General features: G+C 40.7%; 1 protein-coding gene across 4 annotated transcripts in view; it reads left to right on the forward strand.

The window, feature by feature from the left end:
* The window catches only part of LOC106744935 (matrix metalloproteinase-14), a 36,156-nt gene that overhangs the window by 3,746 nt on the left and 7,291 nt on the right, over positions 1–25,119 (forward strand). For all 4 annotated transcript variants that reach the window (XM_014620106.1, XM_014620107.1, XM_014620108.1 and 1 more), the window contains exons 2-4: positions 17,604–17,727; positions 20,877–20,984; positions 24,507–24,664. In XM_014620106.1, coding sequence (XP_014475592.1) covers positions 17,604–17,727; positions 20,877–20,984; positions 24,507–24,664 — 390 coding nt within the window. The remainder of the gene's footprint in view (positions 1–17,603; positions 17,728–20,876; positions 20,985–24,506; positions 24,665–25,119) is intronic.

Here is a 25,119-nt window from a genome sequence, read left to right on the forward strand (position 1 = left end):
ATGCTGGCCTTCGTCATCGCGGATCCGCAGTCCGGACACGGACCGAGGCCCGTCATCGGAATATTAACGACCCGCCATAGACATTCTCTCATCGTCGCTCAATCCGTCGCTCGGATCGTTCGTTCTTTCTACGTACGAGCGAACGCCTGCTTGGCATTCTCGCCCTCCCGATCAAACCGATCGTAAAAGAGGAGAGGATCTCTTCCCTTCGCGGAAGAATCGGTGGCGCGAGTCGTTTCGTCGTCGAGAGCAGGCCGGGACCTCCCGCCGTTCGATAAACATATAAATAGCTGGACGATCGCGGCCGATGGGAGACGCACCGCGTATACGAAATCTGGCGAATGTATAACGGTACATCGCCTAGAGCCTTGAGACGCAAAAATTGCGCCTTCTCGGCGTAATGAGACACGCGTGGCTCGATATCTTTCGACGCGCGAATCGACGAACAAAGCGAAGACGCAGTGCTCTCCGCTACCCGCCAAACACGCTCCGCGTATTTGTTCTCAGGCACGAACGATCGGTTGTGTATTATCGGGCATACGTGAACGAGAATGGACTAAAAATCATGGTGCACGATTAGAAGCGGCGTATCTATTGGGCCAGCGGATCTATTGATAAGGCACGTAGCAGCAATGGCATTTGCTAATGCCATAGATAACGGCACTTGGACTGTGCTGTCGTGCGCGTCGTTCTTTCAAATTGATCGATCACTTTCGAATTGCGCGCGCGATAAGCGCCGAATAAGAAGTACGAGAGACCCGCCCGAGATGAAATTTCAGTTTCACATTAAGTTTATTTAGTTGTACGTTAAGCCCTCAAGAAGAAAACGGAAATAACTTCCTATTTGTAGCACTAATAATGTTCCTTTGATACCATAAAGGGAACTTAGACCTCCCGGGGGGACATTTTTCATTCTACACGAAGTTTTCAAAGATCTTCTATTGTATTCCCTTCGATGCTATAAATAGGAAGTTATTTCCATTTTCTTCATTTAAAGATTCAATATAGAATTTAAAATTTCCCTCCTGGAGATCTAAATTCTCTTTGTAGCGCCAAGAAAGCAACTATTAGTGCATGGAAAAAAGATTGTAATAAAAATTACCACTAAATTTTATAATATTGGACTATATCGGAATTATGACCGAAATTATGATGTATATTGTAATTTTTAATGACGTACTTCATTGTACACATCACTAAAGATTACAATACGCATATCATAATTTCAATCATAATTCCGATATGTTCCAATATTACAAAATTTTGTGGTACTTTTCGCTACAATATTTTATCCGTGTACAAGTGGGAAGTTATTTCTGTTTTCTCCGCTTGACGACTTAATGTAGAACTAAATAGACTTAATGTAGGACCGAAATTTCGACTCGGCTGGTCTCTTTTGAATGAACATCCGAGATCAAAATTTTAGTTCTACATCAAGTCTATTCAGTTCTACATTAAGTCTTTAAAGGTCTCCTATTGTGCTCCTTTGACGTTACAAATGGGAAATTATTTCCGTTTTCTCCACTTGAAGAGTTAATGTAGAACTAAGTAGACTTAATGTAGGATTAAAATTTCGACTAAAGTGAATAAATTCGCGGATGGTCAATTGAACGGCTGATTTAAGCGGAGACCACTAGGAAGTTCGAGAAGATGAGCCGAGGAAGTAAAGGAAACGCTTGCGAACGTGTCGGAAATAAATCGAATTGCATGCTGGGACAAAGAAGCCATGAGCGCTGCTCGATAATTTCGCGCGCTCGCCCGCTGTCTTCGCGGTAATTGCAAACAAAACGCCGCGTTGCTGTTCCGATCGTGACGTGAGCCATATAACCGTCACGTGCCGACGTGACTCGTCTGATTTCTTAATGAAAGTGCTCTTCCGATTTTCGCGAGTGCGCGTCCGTGATTTATGTAATCTGTGACACGTGGGACAGCACGTGCGTCCGCGTTACACAACGCGCTGCGCGCTGGTATAGCCTGTGGTTACACGGAAAGATCGCTTACAAATTGTGTGCCGCGCCTAGCCGTTAATCTTAATTCGCTTAAATATTCATTCGGCAAAACGATTTCGCCGAGATCGCGTCACTCCCGGGGCTTTTCGAGCACCTAGCTCGAGTTTTTCAGCAAAGCGCGTGTTCTAACGGTTACACCGAAAAAAAAAATATAATTATTTTCGAGGATAGCAATATCCTCTTTTCATTTTAACCATAAAAATTGTCAAGAGAACTATTTTTCTAATAAGTTACTATAGTGTCAGTGTTAATAACCTTACGTTGCTATTACTATTTTTGTGGCTATTTTCCTTTCAGTGTAACAACTGCGCCGACCTTTAAACCGGCCGCTCGACTGGCATTGATGGCTGTCAGAACGACGACATAATGTCCGTCTCGGCGATAAAACGAAAAGAAAAACAAGAAAAATTCGCGTCGTTCGCACCCCAATGACTCACGCGACAGACCGATCGCTTTGCGCCTACTCGAGCCGAATCGTCTTACTTCCGCGCTGGTTGAATCAACCAGAGACTTTCAATTTGTTCTCCTCGTTCTTTCTCCTCGATGAATCACGGCCGTCTATCACTTGCAATTTGCCAATCTCAGATCGGCCCGATCGGTGCCGGAAACTCACGCTCGTTATTCAACCTGGACATTTCCCGGGCGGAAATTTCGCCGGTCCCGCCGCGCCTGTCCGCGATTCTCACGAGTCTGAATCTTCGGTCGGTCGACGAATCCGCAAAAGGATAAAGACATAACGGCATAATCGCGATAATATGCAGCGATGCGTCGGCACCGATATTACATTATTCGACGCTCGCATCTATCTGTCGGATCAGTCTGCTTCCTATCGATGCAACGTGACGAGACTGCGAATCGCGATAGATAAAGTCGCGAGACGATACGATTACGATACGTGCTGATTGATATTGTTCGCGCTAGACTCAATATTTTCACTGTGACATCACGCCGTGAGGACAATCTGTGATTCCAGCTTATCGCTCAACGATGAGACCGTTTTTCACAGAGAAAAGATCTCGCGTGAGTTAGCGCCACCAGTCTTTCCCTTATTCCGAATCGAAATTTCGATCTTACTTTCGACCTAAAAATTCTATTTAACGCCTATTTTGATACTCCGAAGCCTGTATGAACCTCGTTTGATTCTACTTAACTTTCCTAACTAAAATTGTAGCTCTACTTTCGACCTCAATATTTCATGTAAAGCCTTAGATGTAAGTACTTAGATACTGTGAAGCCTATAGTAACCTCTTTTCATTCTATTTAACTTATAACTTCTATTTAAAGTCCGTAAATTCTATTTGGATGGTTTGCTGCTCCTACCATAATACTTCTTAACTTTTTACAATATAAGTAAACCGAATATAAGTAAATCAAAACTCCTTTTTAAGCCATTTTTAATCCTATTCAATTAATTAATATGATAAATATAGAAATTTAGTAAACATAATTTAATTAATTTATGTTAAAATATGTAATATTTATAAGGAAGACAAATATCACCTATCAGCTTTTATAAGACAGAAACGTTTTATTATATAATTATTGGAGATATAGTTACTATTACAATTTAAGAATTATAAAAAGAATTTCCAATCGTTAACTTAATATCATTATTCAAGATTTTGTTGATTTACAAAAATATCCTTATACATTTCATTATTAGTAATCATGTCATCATCAAACACAAACTACAATAATATTGTCAATAGGAATTAATTCAATATTATTTTGTACACATGACATTTTTATATGTGTGTGTGTAAGAAAGTATTACATACATGACATTTTTATATGTGTGTGTGTAAGAAAGTATTACTATCAAATATAAAATTATCTTATCGAATAATTAATATATTAGAAAAACAGATTAGGTTTAGAAGACCCAAGAAGGGTTTTATGAGATTTCGTCGCGATCCTCTTTAGAACCTGCAAGTGGTATTTTGTGTGATTCCTATCATTTAGAGGTGCTGAATAAGACTACAATTTCCATATAAATTAAATCTACATTGATGCTAGAACCTATAGATGTTAGAAAATTCAAATCGAAAGCAGGCCCAAACTCTCGACTTAGGATACATGAAGACCCGAGTAAAAATTTCTCTTCTATATTAAATCTTCAAAGATCTTTATATTTTTTTATAAAGGTATTCTGTCGTGTTCTCTTCGATGCTACAAATGGAAAGTTATTTCCGTTTTCTCCACTTGAAGGCAATGTAAAATTTAAAATCCCTCTCCCCTTACCCGGGAAGTCTAAATTCCATTTGTAGCATCAAAAAACACTAATAATGCTCCTTTAATACCACAAATGGGAAGTTATTTTCGTTTTCTTCACTCGAAGGCTTAATAGAATTAAGTAGACTTAAGTCGGTATTCATAATCGGACTTGATATTTAAGACCGTCTTAAGTTTATCTTCAGATATTGTACGGCTTTCATTGGCCACGAAATATCTGAAGATGAACTTAAGACGGTCTTAAATACAAGATCCGACTATGAATACCGGCCTTTATGTAGGACCGAAATTTCGAGGGTACCCAGAAGGTTTCGCGCCATTTATATACAGAAGAGGAAAAATAATCAAAACTACCGCGAGTTCACTCGCGCGAGAATATATTATACAAATTGCGCGGCGCGGGGTAGTCGGGGATGTCTTTTATATTCAAACAGCGTATGGAAGGAGATGCGAGGGCGTAGAATACTGATGCCGCTCGCGTCGACAAAGACCTCTTCAAGGCCGGTGCGCCGCTCGACGCTTATGCACTCCTTCCTTTTATTTTACGAGCGACCGCTTGGAAATCCTATAATCGAACGGCAGCCGGCGTGTCGGAGAAAAAGTGCGCTTTGTCCAGAATCACGCGCGATTCTCCGCGACACTCGTGCACAACCGCGAGCAACGCGGAAACCGCCGCGAAACTGACACCGTCGAAGACGGCGAGAAACGTGTCGGAAAAGCGAAGTACCGTTAACGATTATTTGCACAGGTGTGCCACGAGAAATCAGTGCACTCGCGCAGTTCCTATTTCCCCGGCCGAAAGATCGGAAGCTCGGATGGGAGTCGTCGAACTAAACGTAAATAACGGGAAATTGCTCAAGCGCAAAAGCCAACAAAGATGAAGGGAGATAGATAAGCTGTTCGAATGGCAAGATTATGCACAGTAAACAATTTGTGTTAAATTTAACACATTTCACATGTCCCACCTAAACTTTTGTATTAATTTAACACAAAGTGCATGTATTGAAAACACAAATATACACAAATATTATGTCACAAATTAACACAAAGTATGTAACATTTTGATATTATTTGGAAACAAATTGTATATTGTATATATAATTTACATATTTATAATGTCAAATATAACAAATGTTATTTTCATATTAAAAATCTTATTTCTCGTTTCTTTTTCATCACGTTGTTCTTAAAATTCCGTCATTGATTTCGTTCGAAATCTTCCTATTTTCTGTACCATTTAATTGATTCGATCAGTATCATATTTGAAAGAAACGTTTACCATTGATAAGATTTAAATTCGGGATCTTAAGTCATTTACTTTACATATACACTACTTCTACGCTCTAGCATGTATTTCGTAATGTCTAAATGTTTAAATGCCGACCGTTACTGAGAGTGATTAACACAAGACTTGTCTGTAAATTGTAACGCACAAAATATGTCACCAATAATACTCAGGAAAATTAACACTCGTAACATGTTCATCGACATTGCAGCATAAAGTGTATTATTTTGATACTTACACATGTTGAATATCGACTCAGCGCAAAATACAAACGAATAATACAAACACAATATGTCAAATTAATATACGGGTATGTCAAAAATTTGACACGAAAAATTTTTAACAAGGACCGATTTTACCACAAATACAAAATGATTTTCACTGCGTGGGGCGAGAGATCCCGAGAAGCCATATAAATTTCTGAAAAATCCACGCGTTCGAAGTATCGAGCGCTCGTGTCGAAAGAGGTAAGGCTGTGATTCATGCTCGCTAACATGCGGGAAACACGGTAACGTCCTTTAGAATCGCGAGACGAGAAACCGCGCCTGACGCTTAAGTTAACCTCTCGCATTCGCTGGCCGTTCGACCTAGCATTCGTGCATTCGCACAAAATGGCTATGCATCGATCGCATAGACTGACGGGCAATTCCAGAAATCTTATCTGCACCGGCCGAAGCTTGCGCGCAAGAACTTTATCTCGACAATTTCTTTTGTGCGTGATTTCAAGATATCAACCAAGCGGAGCGTCGTCCACGTATATACATTGTGTGCGACGCAGACGTAACTATTGTCACATACAGATAATTACAAGCGCATCGGTCGCTCACGATCTTCGTACCTTCGTAAGTCACACACCTGCCGGAGGAGAAGGAACGATCTTCTGAGTGGCGAGCGTTATCGTCGATAACGCAATCTGATAAGGGGCGTCACGTGTACACACGACACGCGCGACAATCGAGACGCATTTTGTTCACGCGCATCAAGCATCCTAGTCGAGCGTGCAGCGACGAATCAAACGGACAGATTGACAGCTACTCGATGTGACGATATCGTCGATATCGTCGACAGACGCGAGGAAGGGACGCCGGAAGCGGTGAAATGAAATTCGCCGGTGCGGCTAACGTCCCGGACGCGATTCCAACCGGATCCCTACATGGAAGGGACGCTCGAGTTTCCCATTAGCATAGAACCTTTGCTGGCTATATCCCTGTTATCCGCTAATCACACGAGCCGACGCTTGACCCAGATACCTTCGTTCGCTCGCGAGCAGCGGCCCTACATGAAAGTCGCTACGAATTCCCCCTGGATCGCGAATAAAATGATAGTGAAATGCAGTAACCGAATTGACGACGCTTCAAAAATCGAGCATTCTTCGTAATCTCCTCCACGCCTCCTCGACGAGGCAGTGACGTAGCGCGAAGCAATTTGCCGTATAACCGACATGACGTGCAGCAATGCTGTTAGAAGGATACCGCCGCACGGAGATTAACGCGCTCTTGCAGACTGCGGCAGAAGAGTGTGGTCACGACACGTCTGCGGGAGCAACACGAAATCCCGACGAGCTGTGAAAACCGGGTCACGGAGACGAACGTTTCGAGCATTTCACGCGATAAGTTGTTCGCGAGGAAGATCAGCGTTATAATGCAGGGGAAAATGTCGCTCGATTTGTGATATATATATACAGTGGACTCTCGTATAACGCGAATTCTTACAACGCGAATTCCTATAACGCGCCAAAGATATTGCGATTACTGTTTTCATATAACGCGATTCTTCGTACAACGCACCGACTTCCGCTTCATCGTCGTTTTGTTTTTTGACACGGTCACTCTTAATCTAACGATAACGAGAAGTATTTTTCAATTTAAAAAATTTTAAAAAACATAATATATAAATTTGTATGATTATATTTTTATTAAATTTTAATGAAATAAAAGATTTTTTACATACATTAGTAATATGTTTTTCTTTTTAACCAACTACGTATATTATATGCCACTTATTTTTAAAATACTGTCCTATTTGATAATAACATAGGAAATAAAAGTTGGCATTGCAATAATCATTTCAAACCTGTTACTTTAGATTATACGCGTTATGCGAGGAAAATTCCCGTACAGCACTAATTTCCTAAAACGCGAATTCATATAGCGCGTAACGTATTAACCTTTAAGTACTATGGACACACACATGCGTCCAGCGGAAGCTATCGATGTGAGCTATACGGACGCATATATGCATTTAGCTTGGCGCGTGGTTTGCCTCTTGCGTAAAATTAATTAAAATAATTAACGTTCGAAAATAACCCTCGTATTACTCAAGTAGTCGCGCCTTGCGTATTCAATCAATAGAGTTCACATTAGCGAAAAAAGTATTCCATCCCTGAGCGATCGAAACCGCTAGGCGTGCGCCGTCCACGCGGATTGCTCGCGCCGGGAGTATTCAGCACTCAAAAGGTTAACCGCGTTGTATATACCTCTTCTAAGTCCTGTGCCTCTTTGCAGAAGCGTGGCGATCTCTCTCATATGCCTGTGCTGCGCACGCTGACTGTACACAGGTATATGGGAACCTACAGTTTTAACGCCGGTTCCGAACGGCAAGATTTTAGAGAAGTGGCAAAGACACTCTCTCCGTTAGGTTGCCACTTCTTTCCGAGAGGAGACACAAGCGTAAAATATTTTGCCTTCCACCTGGATCGAACCCGGGACTGCTAAAAGCACAGTAGATCAGTGCGCTGTTTGCTATGCCACGCTCGCTCTCAATATACAATGTACGCTCAAATATACATATATATATAGCCCGTCGATACTTAATTTGACTTCTTAATTACTCTGGATTGTAAACATGTTGATACGACTACTTGACTTCTCTCTCTCTCTCTTTCTCTCTCTCATATTCATTTGAATCTGCAAGGCTAACGGCGCAAATACCGGTAAGATCAGCGCAGATTGTAGTTTCGAAACAATATTATCGTGAACGTCCACGTCACACCTTGAATCAGGGATTCAAGGTAACCCGGATATAAAACGTTTCGTGCCTAACTCGAGTCTCGCTGCACAATTACCGCAGCAACGACACACACACGCAAATTACAGGCTCGCGAGAAATTCGCGCGAAGAGAGGACAGGAGGACTCGTACCGGACGTTGGTTCGTAGACGGTGACGCGTGAGGATGTTTTAGAGAGAAAAAAAAAAGGAAAGAGAACCATGCGATCAATCAGTGACGTAATTAAGTGACCATGGCTCGAGCCTGTTTTACAGAAGTCGGGAGTGACATAACTTCGAAGGAATGAGCTAATCGATCGCTATCATCCGCGGATCAGACGATTATCCTTCGGAGGGACACGATGTTCTCCGTTTCGAGAAGGGTTGCAACGTGACTTCGAATTCAGTATACATTTAGAATAGAAAATTATAGTTAAATTAACCGGAAAGTGTGCCAATCAAACACGTTTTGCTCGAAAAAAAGAGAATCTCTGGTTATAAGATCTACAATTTAACCAGAAAGTAGACGCCAAACACGTTTTGACTCAAGGGAAATAATTTAATTAGAAAGTGGACGACCAAACGTGTTTCGGTTGAAGGAAACAGAATTTCCAGTTATAAGAATCACAATCGTTCTTTTAACCAGATATTCGACTTCGTTCTAGCAAAGCGCGTCTGGTTGTCCACCTTTTTCGTTAATTTAACTATAATTTTCTATTAGTATAGGAAAGGAAAAAGAGCCCGGGACGGAATTAAGCTTGATAGGTGGTCGCGGAATGTAGGCGGTCCGTTCTCCGGTAATGACACGCGCCGCGGAAGAAGCACGGCTCTGCCCGGAGAAACGCATCCCGACACGAATGCATGCGATCGTAAAGAATAATTGCAGCCAAGGCTCTTCGCCTCAGTGTATCGTGCATCTTTCCGCCGTACACTTCCGATTACACAAGGAACATCCGGACAATCATAATCGCGCGCGCGTACGCGCGTCTTCCGTAAGGGAATTACACGCTCGCGATGTGTAATCGTCGTCTCCGTTATTTTTAGCTGTCGCTACGCCGCACAACGTTGTTCAAGACTCAATGACCGATTGAGATATTCGCCGAGGCAAAAATGCGCGAGATTTTACGACCTCCACGAGAACGCGCATACACGCGCGCATCGAAGGAAACGGCAAACGGTGCGTTAATACGATGACTGCGCCACGCTGATTTCCATTGATTATTTCAACGCTGAACTCAAGTTTGCATCACCAAAGATATAGTGAAATAAATGCAATTCGCGATACATTCCATCAGTGCAGTCTCATTCCACAGGTGACATCGAAAATTTCCAATCGGGCGCATCACTTCCGAATATCTGTGCGTCACGACTGCTGCCTTGAACCATCATTGCTGATTCATCGAACAGTCGGCCGTCATGAATATGCGAATATTCGAACATAATGTACCCGATTGGAAATTCCCGATTTCACATTGCACCCACACAGTAGATCTTGTGTTAAATTGAACACATTTCACATGTCCCGAACGGCCCACACCAAATTTTCGTGTTTATTTAATATTTAACCCTTAGCTGACACACGGGGTTAAAAGTACCCCAGAGTGTTTTTGAACGCAAATTTTTCATAGCTGCGCGCCAAATTTGGTTCTGTGGCGTCACCTAGTATTAGTCGAGGCTTGACCCAATATTAATAAATAAAACACCTATACACATTTTTTCTCGCTAGGGTCCAAAATACCCCCTATAGCACGTACGTTATTATTTTGACGTGTGTCAGCTAAGGGTTAAAAATGGATATGTTGAAAAGTAACACAGATGCTACGCCAAAATGCAAACTTGACACGTTAATCGACACTGAAATATAAAATGTGTTATTTTAACATATATATATATTGAATATCGACTCAATATAAAATATTGAGATAGCATAAACACGTAACATAGAATTTTTAACAAGGAACGGTTTCAACATGTGTGCAAAATACTTATTTACTGTGTACGGAATACGTTAAAACTAGAAGTACCGAGCGATTATTTCTGACCGTTTCTGTTGTTTAAATTAATACCCACTTTTCTTTTGTAAAAGGTAGATTTCTGCAACAATTTCATGACTCCTCATCAATCATGCAATAAAAGAGACGATCGAGAAAAAGGGTCACAAGACACCAGAATCCCATCCTTTACACAAGGAACGGGATATTAATCTAAAAGATAAAAACGGCCGCTCGATACTTCTGGCGTTAATGGGATCTTCTGTACTCCGTCGGCTACAAATTTAATTCATTATACGCAATTGGCCACGTCTTACACGTAAATTAGCGAGACGCGGCGACATTATAGCGCCGCTCGCTGCTGGCCCCCATGGCTGCCAGCGTGTTAATCATCACGGTGTACTTCACCCACTCGCGATCAATTGAAGGCAATCGCCACCGGCGACGCCGATCAGCATCCACCCGAGAGGACCTTGAATTCCAGCGACATTTCCACCAGCGTCAATTAGCGCGCGACTTCACCGGTGGCGCGCGGGGCCGAGCCAAGTCACGATCGGGTTCGCGGAAAGCCGCTTGGCTGATTCAATCGCCGTAGTATCGTACGGTGCTGCGGTACACACACGCACGCGTGACACCTGCACGTATACACACCGATCGAGAAGAAGAAACCCATTCACGCGCGAGACACACCTATACTCCCACACACGGGCACAGGTGAATACGGACGCGCACATACTTACGCTCATTCATAAAAATCTCAGCCTTCTCAGAAGCTGACTCGGCCGGATTACGAAATTTCTGAATCGCGAGGAAGTGTCCGAGCATTGAATCACTCTCCATTCATCCGACCGGAAGGAATCGCGGTCGTGGGAAGACGCATGTCAATTTGCGAAGCTCGCCTTGCGAAAGCCTTTCCTTATCGACGCGATACGGGGCCGGTAAATACGCGAGAGCCGGCGGATTTTCAGACGCGTGGAATTTCAGAGGAGAAAAATATCGGGAAAATACCGGGATAAGCGCGACCTCCGCGTTTTTGCGATAAGAGCGAAGTCATTATCATCGGAGATAAGGGATTCGTTTTTCGAAGTGGAACTCGCTCGAGTCTCGCCCCGAGGAGTGAATCAGCGAGCCAAGGCTGCGCGCTCGGCGCGCCGCGCTCAAGGGCGACAGGGATGCATCGGATTACCACCGCGAAAATATCGTGGATGAATATACCCTTTATGTTCTCCCGCAGTGGCGTGACTCACGCCGCAACCTCGCCTCGTTACGCTAAGGATCGAGCGTTTCGCCGTCGATCCATTTCGCATTCGAGCCGATACCAAGTCCGATCCTCTCGTCTTCCTGTCTGCGCGAACAGAGCCGCGCGCGCGGCTTTGCGCATCGAATTGTCGAGTTCGAATTATATTTAACGAATCGTTGCATTCATCGGAGGGTCGGAGATCCTCCCCAAGTCGGAATTTCGATGGTTCAAGGCAGTGGGTCCGTAAATTAATTTTCTTAAAAATCTTCTCAAATTTCAATAGCACGTTAATCGAGACACGATCTACATACATGCAAAAGGAGATTGATTAGAGGAAGATTGATACCGGAGCTGGGGTAACTGATGTTCAAGTTAACACTATTTGCACGTATTATAGGTGCGAAAACGACTTCCGATATTACGTTTTTAATTTTAGCGATCTAACTATTCTTATGATTTTGGGTGAAAAACGAGAAAACGATAAGGGACTTGTAGAAGTATTGTGAAAAATTATAAGATCATTGACCATCTAGAAGTTTTCTCCAGAAATAGTTTTCCAGAAAAATTATGCGTACAGTTTCTGATAACGATTGAAATATATGACAGCTAACCTATAAAAATCTGGCAATATTGTACATGCAATATTCTGGCAATATTCTACTGTTTCCTTTTCTGTCTCTCAGGCACTCTTAGGCATTTCTCTAAAGATAGAATAGTTTTAAAATCTTCAAGATCTATAATCAGAATGTAAAAATGTGAAAAAAAAAATACAAAAAAATCCGACGTCACGATCATTTCTCTAGTAGCGTGCATCATGCATACGATATATTCACAAACATATATTGTCTAACGTGGGCAATCCTAATTAACAATATTATATGTCAAAGCGTGAAAAATGCTTATTTCTTCACGAGTTTTTAATTTCTTCATGAGTTATATAAGTTTGATTTATGGTCGATATTGACGGTTTGAAGTTTGATTAATATTCTCTATAGTGTTAAAGCTGTATATCATAAATCATGTTCATAAACGTGTTTATAGGTTTAGCATAAGTCTTTCGAGCTTCCCCATGTGTTGCCAGTTAATCATTACCTTTTTAACAGTATTATCACAGACCAACTACCTTGAAGATAGTTTGCGCCTATTTAGACGGCCTATAGGATAACTCCGATATTACATACGCCGCACCTAAGGAAAACTTAATTTATCAAGTATTATTTATTATATTTAAAGCAAATGAACTATACAAATAAAAACTGTACAAATAAATACTGTATATTGTCTACTATTATAAAAAAAATTAATTAGAAATACGAAATATTTACTTTTTATATTTAACAGAAAAACTTTTAGCAACTCTCATATTTTTGCCAGATATCTCATAGGAGTGGGATATCCGGCATATAAAAAATTTACAAATAATACTTATAAATAAGACATAAAATGATACAGTAACTTATAAAATGGTATAAAATGTTGATTAGGTTATGAGAATGAAAAATAAATATACAAAAAGTAATAATAAAAGTAATTTATAAACGTTTAACATAAATAAAAATTCTGTCTTACAGACATTAATGTAATAACATTTGCAATATTTATTACATAAACTAAACCCGAAATACTTCCTTACAGAAAGTCTACCGCGGCATAAATCCCAAACAGGTAGAATGCACAAGACATCAAGTTGAGCAAAGAACAAGAAGAATAAAAAGCTAAGCATCTGTATTTTGCTATATCCTATCCCTTAATATCCCTCTACACTTACGCATCGCAAAATAATCATTAAGCCTTTTACATTCTCTACAGTAATCATTTTAAGTAGTTCGTAATATACGATTGCCTTACTTGTTACAATGAGAAATCGATTCAATTCACGAGGGTTTCGTCAATATTAACAATAAAATACTGAAATTATAACACAATACTAACATAACATAAAAGCATATAACAGAGTGGTTACGGGTAAATTACTCTTCCTATGTTTTCTCACTTCTGTGACGTAAATAACCGCGCGGCACAAATATCGGAATTACCCTGGTCTAGTAAAAACCTTTCTCTTCAACCTTTAATTCCACAAATCAAACCTTAATGCTACCTTGAATCTACAAATGCTCTCGATATTTCAATATATATNCTATTTTGACGCCAAAAGCAGCGAGAACGGAAATTTAAGACGCCGTGGTCAAGATAGAAATAATGCCATTAGAATTCAACTTATTGTGCTATCTCAGCTCCTACTTTATTGTAGAATCAAAGGTCCGGAAAATGTCGACTCAGGATTCTCCCTGCGGGGAAGGTTTTCCCGGGAAGTAAGTTTATTTTCACCGAGACACGCCGCGAATAACGCGAAGGCGCGAGGCTCTGACACGCTAATTGATCGACTCCCTTCGCGACGATGAATGGCATCGACATTCGCATGCGATTCGACCGGCGGAATATTAATCGGCCGATGCGCAAGTGTGGTTAAATAATGTAATGTAAACCCTCGGTTGGTCGGGTCAGTCCCCTCGTCTTTGTCCAATCTTCCACCAACGCGCGGCTTTCTTCGGTGATTCTCGCGTGACTTATGCCGGACTCGTTCTTCGCGCGATCTGTCAGACAATTTCGTTACACTTCCGACACCGTCCACGGTGGGCTTTCGGCCAACATCCTGTCGGCTTTCATGAAAAATTAACGAGCAAGTGTGCTCTCTTTTTCTCCGTCCTCGCGGATGGATACCTCGAGTCTCGCGAGAGAGACCCTTTCCTTCACGAGACCGATGATCCTCGACGCGCGAACGGGAGCGAGATCGATCCACACGCGAATCTACAAATCGATCGGTTTCCCCGCCGATTAGAGGACCGACACGGACTAGAGGATCGTTGATTGTCAAGACTGGCCATTTTGTGCGAATCTAGAACGCGCGCGGCCGAGCAGACGGCTCTTTTCGTGCTCGATATAAGGGATGAGTCATATCTTAAAGAGGTAATCTGTACTTTGAGTGTAATGTCATCCGAATTGGCTCTAATGACGATCTCCTGCGGCTCCGTATCGTTCTTGCGACACGTTTTCTCCTTCTCGCGGCAAGAAGAGCACGTCTTGCGCAACGTCGGCCGACTTTATATTTTGAGACCGGCGGATTAGAAAAATGTCACGTACACACAATCGGCTGTACACTTTGTTGTACGCTGCGCGACGCACGTGACGCGTGTATCGGAGGAAATTGGTAAGAGAGAGAGAGAGAGAGAGAGAAAAAGAGACGTTTGACGCATTCGCTGAGTCGACACGCGAAAAATTTCCGATCCGTACGATCGCGCAATTGTACAACACAATTGTACGACGAAAAGGACCGCCGACGCGCCGAGGGCCTCGGTAAATTTACACGCGCAGATAAGAAAGGTTCCTCCTCTGTCTCGAGACTCCGTCACTTCGCCTTTGGAACTCGTAAAACTCGCCAAGGCTGCGTTATGACACAGAACTTAAAGGCCGTACCTTCGCGGCGCGAGCCTGTGATTTCTCTCTGGCCGTGATTTCGCGATACGGTGACTTTACCTTGAACAGGCGGACGGCGGACGCGCTCCGATCACCGAAATATCTTAACGCATTGCATGCGGGAAACGTACTTTTATATTTTTTGCAGTCTGTCACTAGAGCGCGGGTCACGTAAAAGTACGTATTTAGTAGATTTGTGCTGCAGAGCGGGTATCGTATAAATACGATGGGCATTGTAAGTATATACGGTGTTTGTATTTGTGTTGCTAGGCAACGATTTCCATTGCTTCTTTTTAGAAGTTCAGTTTGCCGAGTTGATTTAATAGCTTCAGAACGTACAAGTCGTGTTTTCGTAAATTTGAAGCTTGTTTTTTTTATTATTGATTACAACATTGATAAAACGAGCCATTGTGACGAAAATAGTGATCAAGAAATATGTGCTGATGCATTATCGGATTTTTCGTATGATAATAATTCCGAAAGTCAAGATAACGAAGAAAGCGACGATGATGACATTATTCCACGTTCTCGAGTGTTCACTCGAAGAACTATTTCTAGCAGTTATGAAATAAGTTCTAATGAAGAAGCACATGAATGGTTTTTTTTTTTTAATAATCGTAGAGCATATATTTAAGTGTAAAATAAAAAAAAGTTTCGTTGAGAAAAACGAAGTAGTTATCGATTTATTGCGATTTTACTGAATACCAAACTCCCACGAAATTCACGAAAAAACGCCCGCTACACGCGTAAGTCCGCGGCGAAATATACCCGCATGCAATGTGTTAAGCTGGGACTGTACTGGACAAACGAACAAGAAACGATCAGCGAATTCGAACATGTGTGTTGTTACTATTTGGCATATGTGTATACGCCGTAACGAATCCGAACAGAACGTTTCCGGCCGATTTGCCTGTAAGGTGGTTTATCAAAGCAAGTTTTCGCGCGTTTAGACGCGTTTAGACACGTTTAGACGCGAATATAATAATAATAATAATAATACTTTATTGATCAATTAATGTACGTATCGTATGGATAACGTTAAGAAATCACAGAAAAAATTGTTGGACGTCTAAAATGCTAGACAACAGCTTTAGTATAGATATTATCGTCTAGCTCTCTAAAAAATTAAAACTATACCAAAAGAAAAAAGTGCTACATTAAAGTAAATAATTACTCCAATACTCCTTAGCAAATATTTTATTTGGGTTAAGCCAATATTATTTGAATTAGCACTTTTTTTGCTACAATCAAATAATATTTACTTAAAACAAGTAAAATATTTACTAAGAAGTATTAGAGTAATTATTTACTTGAATGTAGCACTTTTCTTCTTCCAGTACACTTTTCTTCTTCCTCTACTAAAAACTAACATCGCAATTCTAAGTGAATATATAAATAAATCATAAAATCGTAAAGTCATGAATGAAACAATCGTAAGAAGTTGAGTTACAGTTTTACGTAATCCGTAATTCTGTACTCTAGCATCTGTACCGCTCATTGTTACTTATCTATATTTACAATTAGTGACTAAGGGTAAGGTCTATTAGATGTCTATAAAATACTTCCATGCGTCATATAGACCAATAAAAATCTATTTTTAAGATTCTCGCTCTAACGAGTTTATATCTTCAAGTGAATCTTAATCTAATGAGGTGTCATTCGGAAGTTGCGAGTAAAAGAATAAAGAAGTTGTAAGGTTGAGCAATATCTAACTTAAAGTGAAACATGTATATACACATGTATTCTAAAAAGTAAGTTATGGTCAGCAAATTAAAGATATTGCATATGTTTTCTATATTACCTATTACCTTGTATTCTTCAATTTAACGTCCAATATGTAAAATATTTATTTTTTCATTCATTATGTACAACGCTGGAAGCGTTGATAAAATTCACAAACCGCAACTTTACCGACTTTTCTGGCTAGCCGTAAGATTGACGAGAAATTGTAGATGATTACGAGCGATCGTACGATATGTAGAAACATAGAAGAATTAGAATGGATCTAATCATAAGTTCTTGCGAGTTTTGACGATTCTTTTTAGAATTACAGAATAAGTATCTCTAATTACAGAATAAGTATCTGCATTAAGCCCAATCTGCATAGCTCGCAGTAAGCAAGAAATATACAATGTATTTTGAAATGCACTTTGTCACAAACGCACGGTGACAATCAGCTAATGTAAGGAGCGTGCAAATGCAAGGATCTGCGTCTTACGTTCTGCGAGCTGTGCAGACCGGGCTTTACACATTCACTGTGCGTTTGCTCAGTTCTACGTACATACGCTCACTTTTATGTGGAACAACTCCCAATAATGTGATTTCTATACGAGCGCGAACGACGTGAATGTGAAACGTTAATGAGAGGTTTTTTTTTAACATTACAGAATTATTTATCGCAATACGGGTATCTACCGCCGATCAATCCGGAAAACGGTGCCTTCTTGAGCTCGGAGAAACTGACCGCGGCGATAGAAGAATTCCAGGCGTTCGCCGGACTTAACATAACAGGTATGTTATAACTCCCGTGTTAATTATTTACCGCAACCGAGAAGTCCGACCGTGTGCATTACGCGTTGCGTTTGCACGTATGACTACCAGCCGTATTTAAGTTTATTGTCTATTATCGATGGCTGCACCATCACTGGCGATTCAATCGAGAATTACGGAAGATGCGTTTACTCGCATGTCGCATGCGGTGTGGTTAAAAAAAAACAGCAGAGCATGAAATCCTAAAGAGATGCGCGCGCGCACACGACACGCGGTGATAAACAGTAGGTAGTTCCCTGTGGAACGTTTAATGACGGATGAACGGCGATGACTCAGAATTCAATGAAACCGTACCAGCGGCGTCTCAGCAGTGAGTCATTACGTCTATCCGGACCGTCGCGGGACACAGAGGGAGAGATCGCTTTAGAAAATAAATACTCTCGTTGCAAAACGTCGAGTTGGGAGACAAAACCAAAAAAAAAAAGGAAAATAGGTATCGTAAGTAGTCAGCGGCAAATGTGGGCCGTACACAACGCGAATTTCTCCCGTGCCGATCGAGAGAGAGAGAGAGAGAGAACCGTGCGTTACTGTCGCAAGCGCGATTAGCAAATGTCGTGTCCGAATCAAATTTCCCCGATTGTCTCGGTCTCGTTGAGAAACAACGCGCTCCGTCAGGCGTTACGTCGGACGCGCTAATATCCGTCGAAGAAACGTGCTAAAGAGGGAAGCGTGTAAGAAGATAATGAAAAAGATGAATAAACCGGCGGCTCAGTCGGTCGTAAATGACACCACGCGCGAGTCCGTGACAGGGCGGAACAAGCAATGGAACCTAATAAAAACCGAAGGTGAGCGGAAGAATGATCTAACTGTAAAATTGTAGGCCATCGGTGGCGGCATTATTCGAGATGAAGCGTGTTTATCGACCGTGCTCCGCACGGCTAGGATGCGCCTACGTATACGCGAGCGAATATAAAATGGTCGATAACCCCAGCTGAAATTTGGATGCTTTGAGACTCTAAACTACGAAAGCGGTCGCGCGGATAACAGGTGGCATCCATGCGTGCTAAAATGCATTTTCCAAAATGTACTAATAAGCAATCATCTTGCGCCTCCGTGCACTGAGAAGAAAAAGATTTAAAGATTTATTTGTGAAATATAATAAGGTTGATCTTACAATAATGAACGTTTATTTAAATACAACGAAGTGAAATTTTATTTCTAGCAAATAAACCAATAAAACCAAATTAATAGGGAAACTTACGTATATTTCATAAAAATATATATTTCATTATCACAGTCAAATTTTTTCTAAATAAATATTGAAGAAAATGTCACGGAAAACATTTACTTTGCAAATTTTCAATTTCTTTTTCTCAGTGTGGTTTTTTAGTTATACGGAAAAAATCAAGTAAAAGAAGCTAGAATCAAGTAAACGTAATTGTCTCTTTATTTACTTGTTTTTCAGTCTAACAAAATTAAAAAATATTTGTATCAATTTAGGTATATTTTAACAACTTGTAATCAATATTTACTTGAACGCAGTAATCCTTTAATTTAGAAATGATTAACTAAATGTAAATGTAAAATAGTTCTAAATTTAAGAGAATTTATTAGAATTGTGTAGTACTTCTTTTGCATTAAAGAAACTTAGTGATTTAAAATTTAGATTTTACGTCCGTCGAGTAAATATTTTCTAAAAATAAATTTTGATATGATTGATACAAGTAAATGTCTACTTATAAGGAAATATTATATATAATCAATTATACTTCTAATAAATATTTGCTAAAGAATATTGGAATATTAGAGGAACCATTTTACTCGAATTAAGTAAATATTACTTGAACAATAGCATGTTTCTTTCATTGTAGGCACTGCTCTCATCTGTTTTAAATGAGATCTTTTATGATTGTTATTTCCATATAAACAAATATTATTAATATTGTTACTTTCTAAAGCGATTTCTTTTATTGAAAATGTCCATTTCAAAAGAATCACGTTCATGCGACCATTCGTGTTGCATTTAGGTACGCTACTACTCCAGGGTTAAAGATAATTTGCATCTACTTAGATAGTCTATGGACTAATAAAAACTTACTTTGACGATACTGACACGTATCAATTTTTCTTTTGAACCTTTAATTCTACAGATTTACTTTGTATGCTGCCTTGAGCCCATTTTGGCGCTAAAATAGCGGAAACGGAAATTTGAGACATTATCAGAGTCAAAGCAGGAATAAATTACATTATTAGAATTGAAATTGAACCTATTTTGTTATCTCAGCTCCTGCTGTGTAGAATTCAAGATTTGACATAAGGCCAAAATTTCGATTCGGGAAAAGAATGTGATAAAAGAAAACAGAGAAGAACAGCGGACAATTTTAAACGGATTACATAACCCCACTCGACTTTTCCCTTGATATTATACTTTCAAACCACGTTATCACGATGTAAATGCGCTTGACGTTTTGAAATTTCCTCACGATGGGCGGGGAAGAAGGGAGGGAAAGGAATAGACGTGCGAGACGCATTTTCGCTTTGTCGATGCAAAAAGCGACGATGTGAAAAAGGGTTTCTCGACGCCAGCGAGTTTCACAGGATAGGGTGGGTTTGTCGCGCGTGGGGGGAGTTTAGGTCTCTCCGGAAAAAAGTCATCTCCGTCGTACGTCGGCGAGTATCGCGGCGACGACAATGAGGAATCTGTCGTAAATGTCGAGTCGCGTGACCGCGGCAAAAGCGGCGGTAGCGTATGCACATATGCACGAGCGCTATGCATATTATGCATACATGCATAAGAAATTATTACGTGCACGGGATGGAGATGGACACGCGCACACGCGTGTAAGCGTCGGACATATATGCCCGCTACACGGGGACACGCACGGGCCGACAGAGGCGGCACGTCTCGGGAATCAATATACTCGAGAATCCCGCCACTTAATTATCTCCATCACGCAATTACTCCGGGATGATTACGGGAAGTAATAGAGCCCGAGGAATGAAAAATTAATTTTCGTACACGGCGTCACGAGAATCGTTTCCGGCGCCACATGATCGGTGTTTACACTTAAAGAACGATGCTTCCGAGAACACGCGGAGAGGTGCAATTTATCGAGGGAATGTATTGTGGATAAGCAGTTGCGTGTGTAACTTCGTGTATCTTCTTGCAGGCGAGCTGAACGCGGAGACCGCCAAGCTGATGGCCACGCCAAGGTGTGGTGTTAAAGATAAAGTTGGACCGGGAGCCGATGGGAGATCGAAGAGATACGCTCTTCAAGGTAAGTCGAATTACGCGAATGAGGCTTTACCTCAGAGGCGATTTCGCCGTGTCGAAGCGAACAATCGAATAGTTGGCAAGAAAGTCTAACGCAATCCGCACTGCCAGACGTAACACCGCGGGATATGACATAACTGCACCGTTTGATCGAGCGTGCGATTATCTAATCGACCGATAGCGTCGATTGCTATCGAAAGTTGTGCGCGAGATACCCGCATAGAAAATTTCTTGGAATCTAAATGGAATACAGCCCGATTTTCCGGAATATTTGTGGTTTCCGGTTGAGAAATCTAAGCAGATTCTGGTTAGAATTAATGTTTCAAATGCGAAAAAAAAGTCTGGTTGCATTCCCGAGTTGAAATTTTAAATTCTACATTATTAAGTCTATAAGTGGGGAAAACGGAAATGAGTTGTAACATCAAAGGAACACAATAAGCGCTCTTTTAATGTTACAAAGAGAATTTAGTTCACAGTCTAAATTTTAATTCTATATTAAGTCGTGAAGTGAAAAAAACGGCAATAACTTCTCCATTTATAACACCAAAAGAATACTAACAGAAGACTTTTGAATACTTAATGTAGAACTAAATGAGACTCAAAAGACTAAAATTTCGACTCGGGTTAACCAGAAAAGGAATTGTTTTGGTAAAAAACAGAATTTCTGGTTATAAGAATCACATTTGGGTCATAAGAACCAGAAAATCTGTTTCACCCAACCAAAATGCATCTAGTTGTTGCCTTTTTGATTAACGCAACCAGACATTTTTTCCATGTGCGATTCTATATAAGAAACATAAACAAATCTTATTTGGTGACCCTCAACTTTCTCCCGAAGGTTTCTTCTGATTTCCATTTTACACTACAATTGAACAAAATATATGGGATATTTTAAATATTTACACTTATTTATATATTTTATATATATTTTATATATATTTTAAATATTTACACTTTATAAGTACGCAGAAAAAAAGTTTCTTTGGATTTAGTATACGTATTCGTTTGACTAGGATTTGTTTAATATAATTAACATAATTTAATATCAAGCGTCATTTTGTTTAAGTGAAAAAATTATTGATCCACTAGGGCAAATCATGTTGTTTAGTAGAAAAAATAGTATTATTTAGAGAAAACAATATTTTCAATAAAAAAGATTTATTTCACAATATATATTAAATACTGTTCTACTGAAACAAAAGAGAAGTTCTTTAATATTTTTCTAACATAATGCTACTTCTTTCAAATAATTTATTGCTTGTGACAGCCATTGTAATGTTTAGATGCAAATGCGGTAGAAATACGTTATTTGATGTAAAGATATTTATTATTTGAGAAACCAAACAATCCTGTTTGTTGAGTCAAACATTCGTTGGTTTGCTACATTTCAAAAGACAAATTTGTTTCAATTAACGAAATTGTATTAAATCTAAAAAAATGTTTTTCTCTATACGTATAGATACATACACGCTACATGTGCGTTATTAAGCATATAGTAATATTAAAATTATAACTCTATTTTTAATCTCCATTATTAATCTTCTTATCTTAATCTGATATTCTCGAACTGTCACACGGCTTTGACGCACGCAAGCCGCAGAGTATGGTCAGCATCATAAAGGTTATAATACTTTTTTTTATGAGTTTCGAAACACATTTTGTATCCAACAGTAAAATATATCTCCTGAGAATTGTTAAAAACTAAAGTCTTCGTAAATTGGATATGAGATGCATTGCGAAGCTTATCGAAAGAAAAAAAGTGTTGCAACCTTTTTCTCACTGACCACACTGAGAAACTCATTTAGTTAACTGAGATAACATTTTTATTTGTATATGGACGAACAAATGTTTTGGTCGTGAGAATCAAAATTTGGTTCTATGAACCGAATCTTTTTCATTTTCGTCTCAGAGAAACAAGCTTTTGGTTCAAAGAATCAAACTTCGGTGCCCACAATCCAAACATTCGTTTGTCCATATCCAAACAAGAATCCCGTTCGAGTCAATTAAATGGATTTCTCAGCTATATACAGCCAATCAGCATCGTGGAAAAGAGGCTTCATTCCACGTTTGAGATAAAAATAGATTTTTCCATTCGTTTCAGTATCATAGTGGGACAAACCATATTGAAGCAATTTCGGGCATTATCTAATCGGAATCTACGCTGTACGCTGGGAAAATCATGAGAAATTTCTACGCGGGTGTAATCGAGAGTCGGCCGATTGCCGATTGCCGAAGCAACGCGCGATCACGACGGGAGTTTGAATATCAATCGCGTACGCGCGCGTACGGTGAAGTATTATTCGGTGCGGCAGCATTGTCTCCTGTTTTACGAGGTTTCTGCTGTATCGTCGTGCATCGGCCGTACCGACTTCCTGCCGTCTCGCTGCCGCCGCAGCACTCGTTGATATAGAGTCAGTCACCCTAAACGGGTCACGCGGATCTCTATCGCGATAGTTCGTCGGATGCTCCAAATGCATTCTAAATCAGTCCTATGAATTTGCTCGAGTTAACTGTTGCATTTCGCCCACTTCGCTATCTAATGGTCACGTCGGCCGGTCCAAATGCCGCAGAGAGAGAGAGAGAGAGAGAGAAAGAGTGAGCTCTCCGTTGGAAAATTCTTCGCTGCTCGAGCGCGACGTGTCATCGCGATCATCACGCGTTTCCTTTCGAGATTACTTACCGACTAGTCAAACATTCGCCTTTCATACGCGACGAATCATCGTCCCGGCGTTTGGAATTCGTCAGATAATAAGTCGCGCATCGCGACGCTGACTCGAAACGTTCCGATCGCTTTGGTCACATCGCGTCCCGGGAATAACTTCCCGCAAGGGAGACATTCTTACGCGAATGACGCGGCCGTATATCGACGGAATAATAAAGCCCATCGGGTGACTTCTCGCACGGAAACTAACCGTGACTTTGAACCTCGCGCCTGCCAGCGCTTCACGTTTCAGTGAACCCTCGGTGCTAAGTTCGGCCATGCGTGTATCCGATGGTATGCCCGTCACTTGAAATTTAACGCCTAACCCCCTCGCACCCACGTACCACCGTAGAATGGCATTCTTCGTTCTCCCCTCCGGCGTTCTTTTTTTTTGTTTTTGGTTCCCCTCGATCTCGCGTGGCGAACGCGCGAACCGTTGCGTAACGGACGAACGAGGAGCGCACACGAAGAGGCACACGAGGGGGCATCATAATTGTCGCGTACACGCGCGACTGTTGCATAAATCGCGGCTCCGCGCGGCAACACGCTACAGCCTCGATTTTTATTCTTACGGATTACAAACAAAACGACACAAGCGCACAATAATAATCAACGGCAGATTCCGCGTATCGGCGCGCAGGATCGCGCGCAGCATGTCGCGGATTTTCTATGATGCGCCGACGCCGTGACGGATGTACTAATAGCCGCAGAAACGCGCGATAATAACGTGGCGATATGTGTTTTTCAACAAAGCATGAGCGCGCTCCTTCGCACCCGTTTCCCAACGTATTCATCCGGATGTAATATAATTGCGTCTTCCCGTAGGGTCGAGGTGGCGCACGAAGAACCTGACCTACAAAATCAGCAAGTATCCGTCCGGCCTGAACCACGCCGAGGTGGACAAGGAAATCGCGAACGCGTTCAAAGTCTGGTCTGGTTACACCGATCTGACGTTCACCCGCAAAACAGGATACCATGACAATGTAAGATATACCTTTACTATATCGCTGATTGCTTTTTACATTCGTATTACATAAATGACTGACATTCAGCCTGGAGATAACAGGATGACGTAATACAATAGGATGCAACAATGATACGCAGAGAGAAAGATTTCTTCGAGTTTAATGAAATTTCTTTGATTGGAAGAAATTTGACTTTTGGAACCGAGAAAACGAGTGTTTAATTCAACAAAACGGATTGTTTCCTTTCTCACACTATAAATATATTTATGTCAACATGTTTCTTTTATATTTTCATTCAAACATTACAATGGTTGTCGCAAACAATAAATTGTTTGAAAGAAGTGACATTGTGTAGAAATATTTTCGAGGACTTCTTCCTGTTTCAGTGGGACAATAATTAATGAAATGCATTTTTTTCTTAATTTAAAACGAAGTATTATTTCCATTAAATACTATTGTTTTCCATTAAACGG

The sequence above is a fragment of the Dinoponera quadriceps genome, unplaced genomic scaffold (assembly GCF_001313825.1).
Source record: "Dinoponera quadriceps isolate SergipeBrazil2010 unplaced genomic scaffold, ASM131382v1 scaffold1432, whole genome shotgun sequence".
Taxonomy (NCBI): domain Eukaryota; kingdom Metazoa; phylum Arthropoda; class Insecta; order Hymenoptera; family Formicidae; genus Dinoponera; species Dinoponera quadriceps.